We start from the raw sequence: 19,649 nt of genomic DNA, 5'->3' as shown, positions 1-19,649 counted from the left end.
GACCATTCCACTTGCAACCAACATACAGCTGTTACAAAAAAGTTAATTCAGTGTTCAAAAATGGATTTGCCCATTGATTTCGGCTTTAGTTGTCACTTGATTTGTGGTTAGAAACTTTGGTTGTGGTAAAAATGTCCCAGACAAGTGTGAATTCATGACCTCAAACACCAGGGCCACAGTGTGTGTCCCACTTGCATATATTCCTGCCTACAGCATTTCAAGGTGAAACAATAAAAGAGAAACTTTACATTGCATGAGATGCAGGAAGGAGGCGAGAACAGGCAGAAGCAACCTCACCTCCGCCTCCAGCATCCCTCCTAACACCGACCATTTTTCATGCATGAGGGGGTCCCGGCCTTCTCCTGGGCCATCCACGCCTTGTCTGCCTGTTCTTACCCTCCCCATCCCGTCTGCAGCCTAGTTTGCAAAGCCTTCAGACTCCCCAGACCCACCCAGGAGTTCCACCCTCCACGGTCCTAGTTGAAGTTGGCCACACCAGCCATCAGGCCTGTCACGCTCCCACACTCTTTGTGCGTTTATTTCCTACTGGACTATATCCTCAGGCAGACGGAACCTTTGCACACTCACAGGAGCCCAGAACAATGCCTACTTCACGTGAACTAACGTAAGATGAGGCCAAGAGAAAGCTGGTTAGAGAAGCCAACAAGCAGTACGGCTATACCGAGGAAGACCACACTCGGCCCCCAAACACGCCTGCCCGGGCAGCCTCACCAACACCCACACCTGCTTGTTTTTTTTACATGCTACTGGGTGAACAGGGGATGTAGGTCTGGACGTGCTGCCCCCTCCCTTCTTTTTTCTTTTTCTTCCTCTGTCCTCCCATCCTTTCCTTTCCTGTCTTCCCCAATTGACTTCTCTTCCCTTGTGTCACTTTCCACAGTGGACCCCCCGTGACCCTCTTGTCCTATTCCTGCAGCATCCAGGACCCTCCTCCCTGTGTCTGTAAATTCTAGGATATATCGGTCCCCAAACTCTCCACATTTGTGTAACTTTCTAGTTGTCCTTGTTAGTTAAAATACCAAAACCCAGGGAGGAGCCCCGAAGTGCTAATTGCTCAGTCAACCTGCGTGTGCACACGTACAGACAGAGATGCACGTCCGTTGTAATCAATGTAGGTATATGCATGTGTATATATGTATATACAGACAGACAGAGATGCACATCTGTCATAATCAGTAGATATATGTATGTGTGTGTGTATATATGTATCTATACATATGCAATTGATATTCACAAGTCCTGGTATAAAGTTGCAATTTTTCTGGCTGCTATAAAATATGCCAGTTTTAAAACTGTTTATTTGTTGCTTGCAAACTTATAAATATGTATAAACTCCATTATAAATAAATTGTGGCTGGCAGATGGCATTTTATCTGCCAGCAATGATTGCATGGAGTTATAAATGCTTATTAATCCTCCACTTTTAAACTCACAGCATGGACGCTGGGATCTATAACATGAAGTGGCATGAAAACATAATCATACATTAGAGGGGAAAAACCATCAATGAGACAGGTAAGGGCTAGCAATTCGCACCTGAGGATGGTTCTCAAAGTCAAGACTGCCTACCAGCTTCACCCACAATTTATTAGAAAGGCAAATTCTCTGGCCCCATCCAGAACTACTGAGTCAGGAACTCCGGGGAGGACCCCCGATGGCTCTGATGCCTGCCTTTCACCCCAAGTCTGCTTATGAAGGCCTGTCTCTCTGCCAAAGGATTCCCTGGCTTGGTGTGCATAGGACTGGCCAGGACACTGGGGCTAGAAACAGCCTTCCACCAGTGCTGGGCTGTTTGGGTAAATATCTAGCTCTCTCCCCACGCTGGTGGATTAGCTCTGAGGTATGTCCAGCCCTGCTGCCCTCAGTCCCCAATGCAATTCGTTAGCCACATCCTGGTGACTTGCCTGACCATGCCTTCCTCATCAGCTTCCTTCCTTTCCCCACCCCTAAGTCTACATAGGCTCTGAGCTTCTCTCAAGGTCTGCTTCTGAGGGACGCCAAACTAAACAAAGGAATAGAAACACTTCCTTGTCCGTGTGAATGACTCACGCCTTTATGCATTTTGGAAAAAAAGATGGAACATAAATGTAAACTTAAGGAGGGAAGCACTACTGGCCATTTTCCATCAGGGGCTGAGCTTTATGTACAAGCCCTAAAGGACTCTAATAAGTCCTGCACTCTGTCCTAGATTCAGTCACTGACTGTCGCCACCCTCCAGCAAGTCAATTGGCTCTGGTTTCCTCACTGAAAAATGGGTCCCTCCAGCTGTATTATCCCAGAACACTCCCTTACTTGCTGTCCCCTGAGGAGCAGGGACAGTTCCAGGTTAACAAGATGTGCCAGTCGTTTTTCCACTTCTCTTTCTCAGGACCAACTTAAAGTTTTACTACAGAACCCTAGAGTATCATTCTGAAACCCAAGGCCAAGATCTGTCTGTGTCCTACAGTTACCTATTTACAATCTTTCCACAATCTCCTTCCCACTTCCCACCGGGCTGTCACCGTTCACAGAAAGGCATTTATGGATGGCATCCTTACATACTTGGCCAGCGAGAGAGCACAGATGTACACTTTTGAGAGTGAAGCATCCCAGGAAACAACTGTCCTCCATGCTTACACATAGTCACTGGCCCCCACAGCCTCTCAGGACAGGGACTGCACAGCCCGGTGGTGCAGGTGGAGAGCCAGGGCTCAGAGAAACTGAGCAACCAGCTCAAGGCCACATGGCTCTGTGCATACGGGAGCCAAGGTAGGCTGCCCGGGGAGCCTGGGATCCAAGGAAACGTGTGACTGGACTTCAAGAAGTGACTGATTCAGGGAAATAAGGACCAGGACATTTGTTTTCAAGGGTTACTTATATAAAGGAGTCACCCAGGCATCTGATGCTACCTGAAAGGAGAGCTCCATTTCAGGAAGCGGGCATCTTCAGGACAGCAGGCTGGACACAGAGCCAGGAGAATGAGTCGACACTGTCCCCAAGCACAGGGCCCTTTGAGGGGGCCGCACAAAGTGCTGTTTCATCCACTCCTCTCCCAGGCCTGCCCTGCTTTCAGCCAGGACTTTCCCTTCGCACTCGGCTTCTCACCTTCTGTCCTCATTGGAAATGATCACTGCTACCCTCCTCCATCAGGAGAACCCCAGTTGGGTCTTTGCCCAGCAACCCCAACAGCTGAGATGGCCCAAAACAGAATCATTGCTCAAATGAAACACAGGTAAAGGCCAGGCAGGCTCCCGGTCCTCTGGCCTCTCAAACATAAAAAGTCCGGAAATGGTGGCTTAAACATAGGATTTAGGTGGGGAGTTATTTGATTTGAACACACCATCTGACTGTCCACCTGCTTCTTTTTTTTTTTTTTTTGGCCGTACCATGTGGCTTGCAAGATCTTAGTTCCCCAACCAGGGATCGAACCCTTGGCCCCGGCAGTGAGAGTACCGAGTCCTAACCACTGGACCACCAGGGAATTCCCCACCTGCCTCTACTATGAGCTGTTCAGAGTATCCCTAGTAGTCAGATGTCAAAGCTGACTGAAACCAGTGACCAGCGGCCCCACAGAAGCCCTGCAGGCTCCCAGCAGATAGGAGTGTCACTGGAAAGCACAGCTAATTCAAACAGGATGGTGTGGGTAGGAAGGGGAAGGGGGGTCTCCAGAGCTACTTAGCAAGATGGGCCATTTTAGGACTGCTGGACCCTGCCTGGCTCTCCCGGCAGACACAGAGGCCTGGGTCAAGTGGCAGGGGGCCCACGAGAGGGGCAGCAGGTCCTGGCACACTCCGAGGGCCCAGGGTGGCCCGGCACGGCGCTCAGTGACCACGCCCTGGGAGTTGGAGGCCCTGGAGCTGCCCCGACTGTGGCTGCAGCGAAGTTTGCCTCTGAATCCCGAGCTCCCTATGGAGCAGAGCTCAGAGAAGCGCTGAGAGAGTAGAACAGCTCTGTTGCCCACCGACCCTGTAGCCTTGAGCAAGGTGGGCACTACCTGAGCCTCAGTTTCCCCATCTGTGAGTGAGGCTCCGTGATACCCAGCATGTGGCGTTAAGGAAGAGAAGAGATGACCCAGGTGAGCTCTTACATGCTTTACATGCTTTACAAATGGGAGAAAACAAAGACTAGAAAATTGCTGCTACACCTCAAATCTGCTCCAATGGCTACAAAGGAGTGCCAGTTATGTCCCACTAGCACTGTTCTGTGGGAAGCGATCTTAAAACCTGAGCTTAAAAATACATATTTTGAATGAATATTGAAACAATATTTGATCCCCCATTACTTTTAATTTTCTAAATTGATTCTCATGCAAAAAAACATATATTGCTTATCACCATTGAGATAAACACTAACTTCAGAGCAGAGAGCTACTAAACCTGCAGATTACCATTTCTTATACTCCCAAGAGAAAAACAAAACAGATCAAATGTTCAGGGGCCCTCAGTTCTTAACTCTTGTTTCCTACTTTCCTTTGCCCTTAACATGAGCGTTTTGGCCTTATGAAGGGGGGCGTGCAATTCTGTTGAAAGAAGTCATTTGATCCATTTTTATATGTGTGTACACTTGCACACAAAGAAGGATCATGCATCCCCATAGAGGTCAGATTTTTATGTATACGTCTGCAGGGCTGCAGGCCTCAAGGAGACAGAGTGCAGGGCAATTCTCACAGCCACCCCAAAGTCTACATTGTCACAGGGGAAGAGCCCGACCTAGCTGCTGTCTGGCATCCCTGTTCAGACCCCACTGCTTTTGGATAACTTGGAGCAGGGTATCTGTTCTGCACCTGAAAACAGACCATTCTAGGAAGAGGCAGGGCAGTCTAGATTAGTGCCAGACTCCCCATAAAGTTCCAATTCACTGCAGAACATTCTAGAAGATTGAAGCCACTGTCAGCTTTGGTTCATTGGACCTTCAAAGGGTAAAAACTCCACAGAAGGCTAACATGAATCCTTGGACCTGCCCCAAGCCATCCTCAGCCAACAGGTCTACCCCATCCTCCCATCCTGGCCATACACACCCTCTAAAAGTAGAAACAGGGTTCACGCACGTAGCATTAGAACTTTGTGGAATTAGCGCTCATTAGAATTTTTTAAATCTACCGTTAACTCCACATTCTCGAAGCATCAAACTTATTACTCTCCAATGCTAAGTGTATGCAGAGAGTCCTTCCGTTGCACTGATGAAGGGGGTGCTGCCCGCAATGGATTTCACTGGGACAAGAGCCAACATTGCAGCACAAGTGAGAAGGTGCCAACGAATGAGTGAATCCTTCCATCTTTTAAAAGACAGCACCTGTTAAATCATATGGTAATCTCAAGCCAAACATTTTTTAAAAGTTAGAAACACTGTCGACTCCCTAACACCAAACGACCCAGTAGGAAATCAGTGTTTGATCCCAAAGGAAGGAGCCGGGACAAAGCGCTGCCCAGGGCATGAGCCCTTTTCATGGAGCAATTGGGAAACAATTGTAGAGACAAACCAGCCAATTTACCACCAATCTCTCCAGAAGTGGGACCTCAAACTGATTCCCAAAGCTCTTGAGCCTGGTCCCGAGCTTCAGGCAAACCTGAATCAGCCACAGCTGATGGAATGTCTCCAGGCAGGAACTCTGAGCACATGTGTTTGCACCCGTCTTCCACAGATCGTACACATGCTTCTTCCTCTACTGAATATAAAGGGGGCGGGGTTTTACTAGCAGGTACTGCAGCAGCCTGTTGGCTAAGAGGATGTACAAACCCCCATCTACCCCTCCACTCATCCTCATTTTGTCCTTATACAGATAAAAACAAAGGAAGCATTTACCTGTCAAGATCTTGATCAGTGAGGCTTATTTTGTGCCCTATTTGGCAGTAAAGTGGATCCCCAAGAACCCCTGGACAACCGGAGTCATGGGAGACGGCATTCCTGTGCTCAGCACTACCTGAAACAGCTGGAGTAACGCCTACTCTTCAGTGCAGCAGCCCTAATCTCTGGTGCTGGAAACCCCATGCACACAGGTGTGATGCAGGCAGCCTGGGAGGCGTCGCCAAGGAGGAGGGACAGCCATGAGGACCAGCACTTCACAGGGCTTTACGTGCAGAGCATAGACAGCATCTTGCCTTATTCTATCACAATCCCAAGTGTTTATTACCGACCCTCCTGCTGCTTCTATTCCCTGTATTGTGCTTAGTAGGTAACACCTTCCCAGTGGACTTTCCCAGTGGAATGGGTCAGCTGAATTAACATTTTGCCCGGACAACTACAGTCAAACTTTGTTTTCATTAAAAACATACAGCACGGAACATCAGTCTTACATCTTTCTTAGTCTTAAAAAATATAAATATAGAGGGATAATTTGTACAGGATGTATAGGTATGTACACCTTTAATATGCACATGAGAATTCGGAACAAGTTTATGAAACTTGCACTTTAGGGAGGCCTTCCTCCTGGGGCTTTTGAACAAAGCTCTGAGCTAGTGGGCAGATGCTTGAGTTCCCATGGCCCAGTACCCATCTACCGGGAAGAAGTGAGCCCTCCTGACTGCAGGTGCAGTGTCGGGATGGGGCAGCTGGCAGGTCACGGGTTCCTCTCCACCGGCTGCTGAAGGCAGAGCTCGCTCCCGGCAGAGACGATGGGCAGGCTGTTCTCCAGGTGGTGGTTGATGAGGTCGTTGATACTGTCAAAGATCCTGTCCTTTGTGCGGATCTGTGAGGGTGCAGAGGGAAGGTTAGCACCACCCACAGGCAAAGGAAGAAGAACGCCCCCCACTGGGAGTCAGAACTGGAGACGCAGCCTCCTTAGCGACCCAGGGTTTCCCTGTGCTTTCAGAGGTGGTGTCTGCTAAGTCCCTGGTCCCTGTCACTGGCCAGTAAATTCAGTCAGTTCATCTGTCCACCCCTCTGGGACTGAGCCATGGCCTCCCCCACCTTTAGCAACCAGGGGCCGTGGTGAGATCCTCTGCATCCCAACAGCCTCCTCTCTCTGGCTCCCCTCCTGCCCTCATGGGATTCATCCCAGAAACCTCTGTCCTGCACCACCCAGCGGTGTCTGCAGGCTCCCCTGCCCCTGCCACCTGCAGGCCTTTGCCCGGCGGTACTGGCCCAGACCTCTTCTTCCACCTGGGAACCTAGCTCAGCCTCCAGGTCAGCACCTTCAGGCCCCCGTCCTTCCTCACCACCCCTCCCCAGGCCAGCTGTCAGCATCCTGCACACCTGCCAGAAAGGAGCCCACAGTTGTGAGGAGGGGCTCCAAGTTCCCACTGGAGAGTGACCCTTGCTGTGATGGAGGGGCAGTGCTGCACGTTTCTGGTCACTCAGTTCTAAAGCTTAGTAGGGTGCCTGTCCATGAACTTCTCCTGAATAGATGAAGGCCTGAGATGGGGTGAGGGTGCTGGGTGGCGCTTTGCCTCTTCCCTCTGCACAATGGCCCTGTGCTCTGGTCCCTGGGGGTCACCAGTCCCCCCACCCTGAGCCGGTACACTCACAGTATAGACCACACTTGAAGGAGGCAGTATGAGTTCTGGCCAGGAGCAGTGTCCCAGCGTGCTCCGGATGCAGCCCCGGGGCCCTACTTCTTTGAGAGGGAATGGAGACGGGGCAGGGAGTAGGCCCCTGGCTGTACCCACTAGTGCTCCAGTCCCATTGATGACCCTCACAATGGGTCTGGGATGCCTGGGTACCCCAACCCCTCTCTCCAGCCTCATTGCTGGGACCCATCCCTCCCTTGGAACAACCAGGGAACAACCATCCCTCCCTCAAGGATCTGAAGGCACATCTATTCTCCTCACTTACTTGTCCCAATATTCTTTCCCCAAGTTATTTTTTTGTTAATTTTATTGGAGTATAGTTGATTTAAAATGTTGTGTTAGTTTCTGCTGTACAGCAATATGAGTCAGTTATACATAAACATATATCCACTCTTCTTTAGATTCTTTTCCCATATAGGTCATTACAGAGTACTGAGTAGAGTTCCCTGTGCTATACAGTAGGTTCTTATTGGTTATCTATTTTATATATAATAGTGTGCATATGCAAATCCCAATCTCCCAATTTATCCCTCCCCCGCCCCTTTCCCCCTGGTAACCATAAATTTCTTTTCTGCATCTGTGACTCTATTTCTGTTTCGTAAATAAGTTATTTGTAACATCTTTTAGATTCCACATATAAGTGATATCATATGATATTTGCCTTTCTGTGTCTGAATTACTTCACTCAATATGACAATCTCTAGGTCCATCCATCCTTCTCCAAGTTCTTAATCTCACTCTCCTTTCTTAATGTGGCCACCCTTTTTTCTCCCCCTCCATCAACCCACCAATGGGATGTCCATCTCTAGGCCTTCAGTCCCATATCTCATTCTCTCTCTAAATCTATGCTTCAGGTGTGTATATCAGAAGCCCCTGCCCAGGCCATCTGCCCTGGGCTTTAAACTTTTTAAAATTAGGATGCTCTCCTCTCCTGGGTTCCAACTCTGATGTGAGGCTCCTCCCCACCCACCTCTGTAAGCACTGAAGGGGAAGAAACTTCCCAGGCCATGGGGTCCCCTGACTCTTGGGCATTAAGCCTCAGTAAGGGTGTAATCTGATGGGCACATTCAGAAAAAAATCTTTTTGCAAGACTTTCTGGCATCTTTGCATCAAGGTTGTTTAATCCTCTTGGGGCTCCTTAGAATTCCCCACCCAGAAAGACCCCCTGGGTAACACAAAAGGCCCCTTCCTTGGATGCTGAAGGCACCCAGGAGCTCAGCTTGAGCCTAGTATTATCGGGCTGTTGCCTTTACATCATTGACTCCTTATTTCCACTTCTTAATGATTAACACTCATTTATGTTCTGGGGCAATAGAGACAGATGAAGAAGGATTTATGTTGGGAAAGTGTCTGGGACAGCGGTCTAAACCTGGGCTCACGTTGGCATCACCTGAGTTGCTCTCAGTAACCCCATGCCTAGGCCAACTTCAGCAGGAGCTTGGGATGGGGCCTGGGCACTAGCATGTTGTATGTTCCCTCCATGATTCCAACATGCTGCCAAGCTGAGGACCACTGGTCAGTGTTTTTGTAGTACGTAGGCTGGCCAGTATAAACATGCACACATGTAAGCACACAGAAGAGTAAGCCATATAAAGAAGTAGGCAGTTTACTTCACTCCTATAAATACTTGCTGAAACTCTGATCTAGCTCCTGCCCAGAGAACTTGCAGCACACAGAGCCATCTGTGTGGACTCACCTGCCATGTGCTGGAAATGCCAATGGCTGATTTTAAAAGCCCAGCAGCCCAGACAAACCTAGGACAAACTTCTCCAGATACATAAAGGGATTCTGCTACAGTGATGACACATGAATGTTAACCCCAGAAAACTACGTTAGGCTTTGCATAGCAAAAAAGCACATAATAGTGCGGATGAGAGCCTTTGTTTTAGTTCAATACGCATATATTGAAAATGAAGAAAAATCTGAAATCAATAATCTAAGCTTCCACTTTAGGAAACTAGAGAAGGAAAAGCAAGTTAAGTTCAAGTTAAGTAAAGGGAAAGAAATAATAAAAATTAGGGCAGAAATCAATGAAATTGAAATAGGAAATCAATACAGAAAATCAATGATCCCCAAAGCTAGTTCTTTGAAAAGATAAATAAAATCAATAAGCCTCTAACCAGGCTAAGTAAGAAAAAATGAAAGAAGACACAAATTACTAATATCAGAAGTGAAAGAGGGGTCATCACTACAGATCTCACAGACATTAAAAGGATAATAAAGGAATATTACAAATAACTTGAAGCTTTCCCAGTAAGATCAGGAACAAGGCAAGGATGTCCCATCTCATTACTCCTTTTCAACATCATAGTGGAAGTCCCAGCTAATGCAACAAGTCAAGAAAAGGAAATAAAATGTATGCTGATTGGAAAGGAAGAAATAAAACTGTCTTTGCTTACAGATGATATGATTGTCTATGAATAAAATCCAAAAAAATCAACAGCAACAACAACCAAAATACAAACAACCAAACATTCCTGGAACTAATAAATGATTGTAGCAAGATTGCAGGATAAGAGGTTACTATACAAAAGTCAGTTGCTTTCCTATATATAAGCAATGAACAAGTTGAATTTGAAATTAAAAACATAATACTATTTATTGGGTTGGCCAAAAAGCTTGTTTGGGATTTTCCCAAAACATCTTATGGAAAACTCCAAACAAACTTTTTGGCCAACCCAGTATATTAGCACCCCCAAAATGAAATAGTTATAAATCTAACAAAATATATACACAATTATATGAGGGAAACTACAAAATTATGAGAGAAAGTTTTAAAAAACTAAATAAATGAAGATATATTCGGTATTCATGGATTGAAAGACTCAATATTGTCAAGATGTCAGTTCTTCCCAACTTGATCTATAGATTCAATGCAGTCCCAATCAAAATCCCAGCAAGATATTGTGTATATTGACAAACTTATTCTAAAGTTTATATGGAAAAGCAAAAGACCAAGTGTAGCCAACACAATACCAAAGGAGAAGAATAAAGTTGGAGGACTGATAATACTCAACTTCAAGTTTTACAATAAAGCTTCAGTAATCAAGATAGTGTATTAGTGAAAGAACAGACAAATAGATCAATGGAACAGAATAGAGAGCCCAGAAATAGACCCACACAAATATAGATGACTGATCTTTGACAAAGAAGCAAAGGCAATACAATGGAGTAAATATTGTCTTTTCAACAAATGGTGCTAGAACAGCAAATTGTGCTGGACAACCACATGCAAAAAACTGAACCTAGACACAAACTGTACACTCTTCACAAAAATTGACTCAAAATGGATGATAAACCTAAATGTAAAATGCAAAACTATAAAACTCTTACAAGATAACATAGGAGAAAACCTAGATGACTGTGGGTTTGATGATGACATTTTATTTATGATATCAAAGGCATGATCCATGAAAGAAGGAAATGAGAAGCTGGATTTCATTAAAATTAAAAACTTCTGCCCTTCAAATGACACTGTCAAGAGAATGAGAAGACATGCCACAGATGAGAAGAAAATATTTGCAAGAGACATATCTAATAAATAAAATAATATATAATAACAATAAATAATAAGTTTGGACTATTATCCAATACAATATTCTACTATACAAAGAACTCTTAAAACCAATAATAAGAAAAAAAACAACCAGACTTAAAAATGGGCCAAATCAAGAATACATAATGGGGAAAAACAGCCTCTTCAATAAACGGTGTTGGGAAAACTGGACATACAAAAGAATCAAACTAGAATACTTTCTCACACCATATACAGAAATAAAATTGATTAAAGACTTAAATGTAAGACCTGAAACCATAAAAATTCTAGAAGAAGACCTAGGCAGACACTCTCTGACATCGGTTTTAGCAATAGTTTTTTGGACATGTCTCCTCAGGCAAGGGAAATGTAAGCAAAAATGAACAAATGAGATTACATCGAACTAAAAAGCTTTTGTACAGTGAAGGGAACTATCGACAACAAAAAAAGGCCACCTATAGAATGGGAGAAGATATTTGCAAATAATAAGCCCAATACAGGGTTAATATCCAAAATATACAAAAAACTCACACAACTCAACATAAAAAAGAAAAATAACCTGATTAAAAATGGTCAAAGGACCTATATGGACATTTTTCCAAAGAAGACATACAGATGGCCTGTTGGCCAACCGGCATGGAAAGATGCTCAACATCACTAATCACCACAGAAATGCAAATTAAAACCACAGTGAAATATCACCTCACACCTGTCAGAAGGGCTATTGTCAAAAAGACAAAAAATAACAAGTGTTGATCAGGATGCGAAGAAAAGGGAACCCTCCTACACTGTTGGTGGGAATGTAAATTGATGCAGCCACTGTGGAAAAGCAGCATGGAGATTCGTCAAAAAATTAAAAATAGATTTCCCATGTGATCCAGCAATTCCACCTCACTGTCCTAGCAGTATCTGCAAGGGTGGGAGCAGCAGTGGAGGTGGGAAGTGGTGGGTCAACCTCAGGATGTTAATTTTTGGAGTAGAATATCAGGTTTGGGATCTGAGGGCACAGGAGAGACTGAGTGAAGTCTCTGAGCTCTTCTCACCACCCCCCTTCATTGATTCTGGACGTTTTCTCCATCAAGGTTGACTAAGCCAGATGTGGACATCTGTCAGAAGGGACACCCTATGCCCGGGTTTTGCTCTGTAGTCTGGGCTCTTCACCTTGATGAGCAGTGGAAGAGGGCAGTGGTGGACGTGAGTGCCATGAGGATGGGGTGATGCAGGGGGCAGTCATCCAGGAGGGCAAAGGAGAGGACAGCTAAGTTGCAGCCTGGTCTGAGCACACCTGATCACCTCACAGGTGAGCCTCCATGCCCTTGCAGATGTGGGGCTGCTTGATCAGCCCTTTGGAACTCTAAATTTCCAGCAGTATTGGGTTTATGAACTTTTGTTCAAACTGTTCAGAAAGTATAATAATTCCTTGTTGCTTGTATCAACTAGCACAGAAAATTCTACCTTAAAAATAATTTTTTAGGAGCTCTGTAGATGGATAGAATTGTAGTCTCTCTAAATGCAGAACTTTCATCCCAGGAAGATTCTCTGGGGCCCTGCTAGTTCTAAGTGCTCACCTCTGTGAGGCTTCCAGGATGCCAGCTGATAAGGCACTGCTCAAGAAAGTACCAAAAAAGTCCTAATTCCAGCTTAAAGGAGGAAGGCTGGGGCACTCAATGCATCCCCAAGCTGTCTGACCCTGCAGTGCTCACCACCAGAGACCATGCCAAATGTACTTTGGCGGGGGAGAACACTGGGCGCAGAATGCAGACCCAGGGAGGACAGAGCCATCCCACAAAGCTAACCTGATAACTTTGTGAAAATCTGTGAACACAGAGGAAACTAGGAAGAGAAGAAGCACAGAGTAGCGTGGACAGCAGGCTCTCCTGCAAGCCTTCCTGGACTGCTGAGAAGCGGAGGTTGGACGCTCACCTGCATCCTTACAGGTGAGGCTCAGCCATCCCTTTCCCAGGATAGAAGCTGTGTGCCTTTTGCTCCCTCTAGTGGCTGGCAGAACACAGTGGCGAAGAAATTGAACTGAGAGCTGGAAGCTTCCTTCAATATTATCTGGTGTTGCCCTCCCCAAACATTTTCTTCTTAGCCATGAAGCAACCCTGTGACACAAAGCCCCAGGCAGAGGCCCCAAAATGTACAGGCCAGGAAGGATGCGTTCACTAGACTGTGGTTCTCAGCTTGAGCAGCATCAAAAGCCCCTAGGGTCTTCTGGAAGCACAGACTGCCTGACACCCCCACCCCAAGAGATTCTGACTCAGCAGGTGGAGCCTGAGAATTTGCATTTCTAGCAGGTTCCAGTGGACAGGGGACCCCACTCTGAGAACCACTGGGCGAGAAGAGTAGAGCTTGAAGCTCTGTTGGTCTAATTGCATTGTTGACAGGAACGTGACAGTACCTGCCCTGTTCATTCAGCCCCTCCACCCACCCAGTATCAAAACAGAAATGATGGGACATTCTCAAGATGCTCCACTGAGATGTAAACCAGCCAGACACCAGCGCTTTCCTTCGTCACCCAGCTGGGTGCCAAGCAGCATTCTGTGTGCTTTGTGAACTACCATCGGACCTCCCCCGCAACCCCCAAGATAACTGTCTGGTGTAGTGACAAGAAGCCAGTTTCAAGCACCTGGGTTCACCTCCCCACCTGTCACCTCCTAATGGTGCCCTTTAGGGCAAGTTACTGACCTCTCTGAGCCTTCATTCCCATGTAAATTTGTTATCATAATAGTCCTACTTCATAGGATTCTCATCAGAAGTAACTGATTAATGTGCATGAAGAATTTCACACAGTGCAGGGCCCCTAGTTCATGCTCAGTAAATGTTTGCTGTTCCTGTTTTTCATACCATACTGAGCAGTTTAAACTTACCCTGAAGGCAACGGCCATCCTGGAGAGATTTAGAGCAGGGAATGACATTAGCGGAGCCTCCTGCTGGCAGTGAAGGGTGGGGGGAAATGCACTGACAATCCAGGAAGAGAGGGACCCTTTCAGAGATATTTAGGGGATTGGTCAGTCAGAGAATGTGGAGTGTGAGAGGGAGGTGCTGGTGGCAGAGGCTTGCTGACTGGGCAAGCCATGGGAAGGCATCCAGGGGGCAGCTGGGGTGAGGAGCTGGGAACGATGGGATGATACCTTCCCCTTTAGACGTGGTAGGCTCAAGTTGCCTAGAACACTTATGTGGAGTTGCTCTGTAGGCATTTAGAAATTGTGCATTTAAAAATGGTATATTAAGGGAGTTCCCTGGGGGCCTAGTGGTTAGGATTCCAGGCTTTCACTGCCACAGCCCGGGTTCAATCTCTGGTTTGGGAACTGAGATCTCACAAGCCACGTGGTGCGGCCAAAAAAAAAAAAAATCATGCCTTAAGGAGTACATTCAATCGATGACAAAATGATTACATTCAGCCCCGTCCAAAGGGTGGCACTAGAACAGGCAAAGCTGTCAGTTGAAGATGTCTCCTGATGAAAACTCTGATTCCACAGGAACAGTTGCACATACAGACCTGCAGCCCTCTGTCTACTGTCTCAGCTTTGGCTGGATCCACTGACATCTTCCCACCCCCAAAGTTCATGCCTGAATGCAACCTAACACAGATAGGATGTAGACCCACCCTGGCCACATTGCCTGGCTTCTTCCAGACTTGAAATTAAGGTGCAGTCCAAGTCCCTCCTAAACCCAATGGCCACAGTGCTGGATCCACATCAGCCCCCGGGGCTGCAATGCCAAGGGTCGTACTTGGAATCTTGCACGCCAGTTGCTTACATTTTCCAATTGATGCCTTGCTCCACATGTACACTCATTTTCCATCCAAACTGTAAGCTTGATCATGAATCCCTGCACAGCTGGGATCCTGGAGATCTTCCAATCTCCCCCTCCCACCCCATGGTTTCCCTGACCAGCCACATCCAGGGGGGGACTATTTTGGGCTGCCTGGCCCTGGTTCCTTCTAGGTGTAATGTCCCTTCTTTTTCCAGTTCCAAGGTACTAAGGAGCCTCAATCATCCCCAAGTTTACCCAAAAGTCAGCAAAGTCTGTTTCTGATAATAGAAGAGAAAAAAGGTAGAAGCCTGACCACGGTATCCAAAAGGGAAATTCATAGGAAATGTTCACCAATCAGGGTTTCTTCAGAGCCATGCCAGAGAAGCACAGAAATGTTGTGGACACATTAGCTCCAAGCTCCCCTAGGGCACTGGTGTATTTACAGAAAAAAAGGAGGGAAGGTCCCTTACCAAATATTGAGTGGGGAAGATACTAAAATGTACCTATGTGTTTTTACTTCTTTAATTTTGTAATTGTCGATAGAAAATAGAGATGGGTGAATAGCTGATGTTTTACATCATTAAATGATTCTCTTTTTACAGGAAAGGCATGAGTAAAGAAATTCTAATTTAAAATGTAAGGCTGAGTATAGGCATTGTCTTATCCCATCTTCGCCAAACCCAGTGAAATGACAGTAGAGGAAAAAACTTCTAAAACAAAAAAGAAGGATGTGGATTGCCAGTGGATACTGTAACATCAGCACACTGTGGGCTAGCAGAAAAGAGGAAGGCTGTTGAAATAAAAGAGTGAGGAGGAGGGTAGCCTAGAATGTAGAGGGGAGGGCGGATCCTGCAGCTGAGGAGAGAGAGGAGCAATGGTGGGAGGGAGAGCAGTTAGGCTGCCTGGAGAATGCTCCAGAGTAACTTAGCCAGCAGCTCCACCACCCCCTCCTTCCCCTTTGCCTCCTTATAGCCAAACTAGTATTTTGCCTTCAGGGAAGAAGCCAGAGAATGTTTATCCAAAGAAATTAAATAAGACGTCTGGGGAAAATTAAGGCTATAGGAGGGTAAAGGTGATTCCAAGTAAAACGCTCCTGGGAGGTACCCAGCGTAAAAGTCCGAGCCCCCTCCACCCCTTCTCACCCTACAGTCCTCTAATCTGTCATACAACAGCTTCCCTTCACCTAATCCCCTCCAAAATATCCCTACCCCATGTCTCACCCACCACACACACATAATCTCAGTCAGTCTTCAATGCTAATGCCAGGAAAGACTAGAGGGAAAGATACCTAAATGTATTACAGCAAAGGAGATCCATCCCAGGAAAATCAGTCCAGTCTCTTGTTCTTCTATATGGCAAGGAAATGTACTGGGCATCTTAAGAATGTCAGTACCATGAAAAGAAAAATCATGATAAGCAAACAAACACCTGACCCCACAAGTTAAGTTGGAAAATAGACAAAATATTAAAAACAACTCATATTAATAACACCAAAAAGTAAAAATGTTCTTCTTCTTTTTAACCATTAAAAAGAACAAGATGCACAAAAAAGTAAAACAATCAGAAGATAACAAATTTTCCTTTAGAAATTAAATATACAATTTGTAAAATTATACATATATTAAGTTTGGAAGATCATCAAGGAAAGCTTTCAGAACATAGAGCAAATTTTCAAAGAACTGGAAACTTGCAGGAAAGAAGAGACAGAAGATCAATCCAAGAGATCCATCCCCTCAACAAGGTGTTTGTGTGTCTAAGGGGAAAGAATAAAGAAGGTAAGAAATTATCAAAGAAATAATATAAGGAAATTGCTATGACCTAAGAAAAAACAAAAATTTTCAGATGGAAAGGGTTCATCACATCTCTGGAAAAATGAATAAGAAAAGGTACACACAGATTCATGACCACGTCATTGTAGAAGGTAAAGAAAAAACTAAAAATGTCTAGTAGGTAAAGAAAAAGTAATCTACAAAAGATTAAGAATCAGAGCAGCCATGCTACAGGCAACCATAAGGTGAATCAAAGTGACTTCAAAATATATTTTCAGACATGTAGGAATGAGAAAGTTCATGCCCATGCACCTGTTTTGAGAAATAACTCCAATTAAAGTGAGTGAAAACCATAAAAGAGGAAGATATAGTATACACAACAGGCTGAAACTCACCCAAGACTCCAATGAGACTATGTCCTTAGAATAATGGGTTTGCTTTAGTAATCTATTAGTCCACATTAGAACAGAAAATCAGACTGTCTTCATGCATGTTCCAAAAATAGTTGGAATGAGCTGGATAATAGTAATGACATGGTGAGGAAAACTTAGGTCTCTTCTCTCAAGAAGGCAATTAGAAACTTCAATATTAACTTATTTAAAAGTAATTGTATAAAATAATATGAATATAATGTAATGTTGGGCCTAACATAGAAATGTAATATATGTATAACATATTTGCCAATAACAGTACAAAGGAGGTGGGCAGAGCAAAGCTGCATTAGGCTAAGGAAATAATTTCAGAGGGTAAGGTAATATAACAATGCATTGTTAAGTCTGTAACATTAATATAATAGATTTAATATGTATAACAATAATGCCACACTAAGGGGATACAATCTCTGACCAAAATGGAATGAAACTGGGACTCAACAGCAGGAAAAGAATTCAGAAACTCACAAATACATAGAAATTCAAAAAAAACTCCTACATAATTAATGAGTCAAAGAGATATCAGTAGGGAAATAAGAAAATACTTAAAATAAATGAAAACGAAGACACAACAGACCAAACTTATGAGCTACAGCTATACTTAAGAAATTTATAGCTGTAAATGTCTATATTAAGACAGACAAAATCTCAAATCAATAACATAACCCCTCACTTAAAGACCCTGAAAAAAAGAAGAGTATACTAAACTTAAGGCAAGCAGAAGAAAGAAAATCATAAAGATTAAAGCAGAGATAAACAAGATGGAGAATAGAGAAACAATAGAAAAAAAATCAATGAAACCAAAAGTTGGTTCTTTGAAAATGTCAACAAACTTGACAAACCTTTAGCTAGATTGACCAAATTAAAAAACAAAGAAGACTCAAACTACTATACTTAGAAATGAAAAGGGGAACATTTTCCCCACATTATAAAAATAAAAAAGATTATAAAAGAATACCATGGAAAATTTTATGCCAACCAATTTGATATTAGGTGAAATGGACAAATTCTTAGAAAGACACAAACTATCAAAACTGACTCAGGAAGAAATACAAAATCTGAATACACCTATAACAAGTGAAGATATTAAGCAGTAAACAGAAGTACCCCAAAAGAAAAGCCCAGGACCAGATAACTTCACTGTTGAATTCTATCAAATGTTTAAAGAAAAATTAATATAAATTCTTTGGAATTTCTTCCAAAAAGTAGAAGATGAGGGAATACTTCCAAATTCAATCAATGAGGCCAGTAGTACCCTGATACCAAAACCAGACAAAGAAACTACAAGAAAAGAGAACTACAGACTAATATCTCTTATGAATATGGATGCAAAAAATCCTCAACAAAAAGTACTAGCAAACCAAATCCAGAAACATATAAAAATAATTATACACTATGACCAAGCAGAATTTATTCCAGGAATGCAAGGTTGGTTTAACATCTGAAAACCGATTGATGGAGTTGAACATATCAATAGAATAAAAAAACAAAAATCACATAATTATTTCAATAGGCACATAAAGAGCATTTGACAAAATCCAACACTTTTTCATGTTAAAAGATACTCAAAAAAGTAGAAGGAAATTTACTTAACCTGATAAAGGACATCCACAAAAACTCACAGCATCATACCTAATGGTGAAAGATTGGATGCTTTCCCCTTAAGATAAGTAAAAAGATAAAGACGACCACTCTTGCCACTTCTATTATTCTATTGGATGTTCTAGCCAGGGCAAATAGTCAATAAAAAGAAATAAAATGCATCCAGATTTGAAAGAAGTAAACTATCTCTATTCACAGATAATATGATCTTATATGTAGAAAACACTAAGGAATCACTAAAAACTACTATTAGAACTAATAAATGAGTTCAGCTAGTTTGCACGATATAAGATTAATATAAACAATTAATTGTAGTTATATACTTGCAAAGAACACAATGAGAATGAAATTGAGAAAACAATTGCATTCATGAGTGCATCCAAGAAACAAATATATAGAGAGGAATAAATTTAACAAAGTAAGTGGAAAACTTACACTCTGGAAACTAAAAAAACATTGTCAAAAGAAATTAAAGATCTAGATAAGTGGGAAAACATCCCATGTTAATGGACAGAAGACAGCATTGTTAAGATGGCAATACTCTCTATCCCCCAGTTGATCTGTACATTCAACACAATTCCTATAAGAAACCCATCTGACTTCTTTGTAAAAATTGACAAGCTGTTTCTAAAATGTATATAAAATTGTGAGGTTCCCTGAATAGCTAAAACGATCTTGAAAAAGAACAAAGTCAGAGGACTCACTCTCTTTGACTTAAAAACTTACTACTAAGCAACAGTAATCAAGGCAATGTTGTACTGCCATAAAGGTAGACATAGGGATCAACAGAATGGAATTGAGATGCAGAAATACACCCACACATATATGGTCAATCGATTTTCAGCAATGCCAAACATATTCAATGGGGGAAAGAATAGTCTTTTCAACAAATGATGCTGAGAAAACTGGATATCCACCTGTAAAATAATAAAATCGAAACATTGCCTCACCCCAAATATACAAATTAACTCAAAATGGACCAAAAGCCTAAATGGAAAAGCTAACACTATAAAACTCTTAGAAAAAACAGAGGGATAAATATTCATGA

The 19,649-nt window shown here is 43.7% G+C and overlaps 1 protein-coding gene across 4 annotated transcripts in view; it reads right to left on the bottom strand.

Annotated features, from left to right (window-relative positions):
• Positions 1-3,359: 3,359 nt before the first annotated feature.
• Positions 3,360-19,649, bottom strand: part of SHC3 (SHC adaptor protein 3) — a 151,119-nt gene continuing 134,829 nt past the window's right edge. For all 4 annotated transcript variants that reach the window (XM_033429607.2, XM_049711509.1, XM_049711508.1 and 1 more), the window contains one exon: positions 3,360-6,685. In XM_033429607.2, coding sequence (XP_033285498.1) covers positions 6,557-6,685 — 129 coding nt within the window. In that variant the 3' untranslated portion in view covers positions 3,360-6,556. The remainder of the gene's footprint in view (positions 6,686-19,649) is intronic.

The sequence above is a fragment of the Orcinus orca genome, chromosome 6 (assembly GCF_937001465.1).
Source record: "Orcinus orca chromosome 6, mOrcOrc1.1, whole genome shotgun sequence".
NCBI classification, from domain to species: Eukaryota; Metazoa; Chordata; class Mammalia; order Artiodactyla; family Delphinidae; genus Orcinus; species Orcinus orca.
This window is presented reverse-complemented; position numbering and strand designations above follow the sequence as displayed.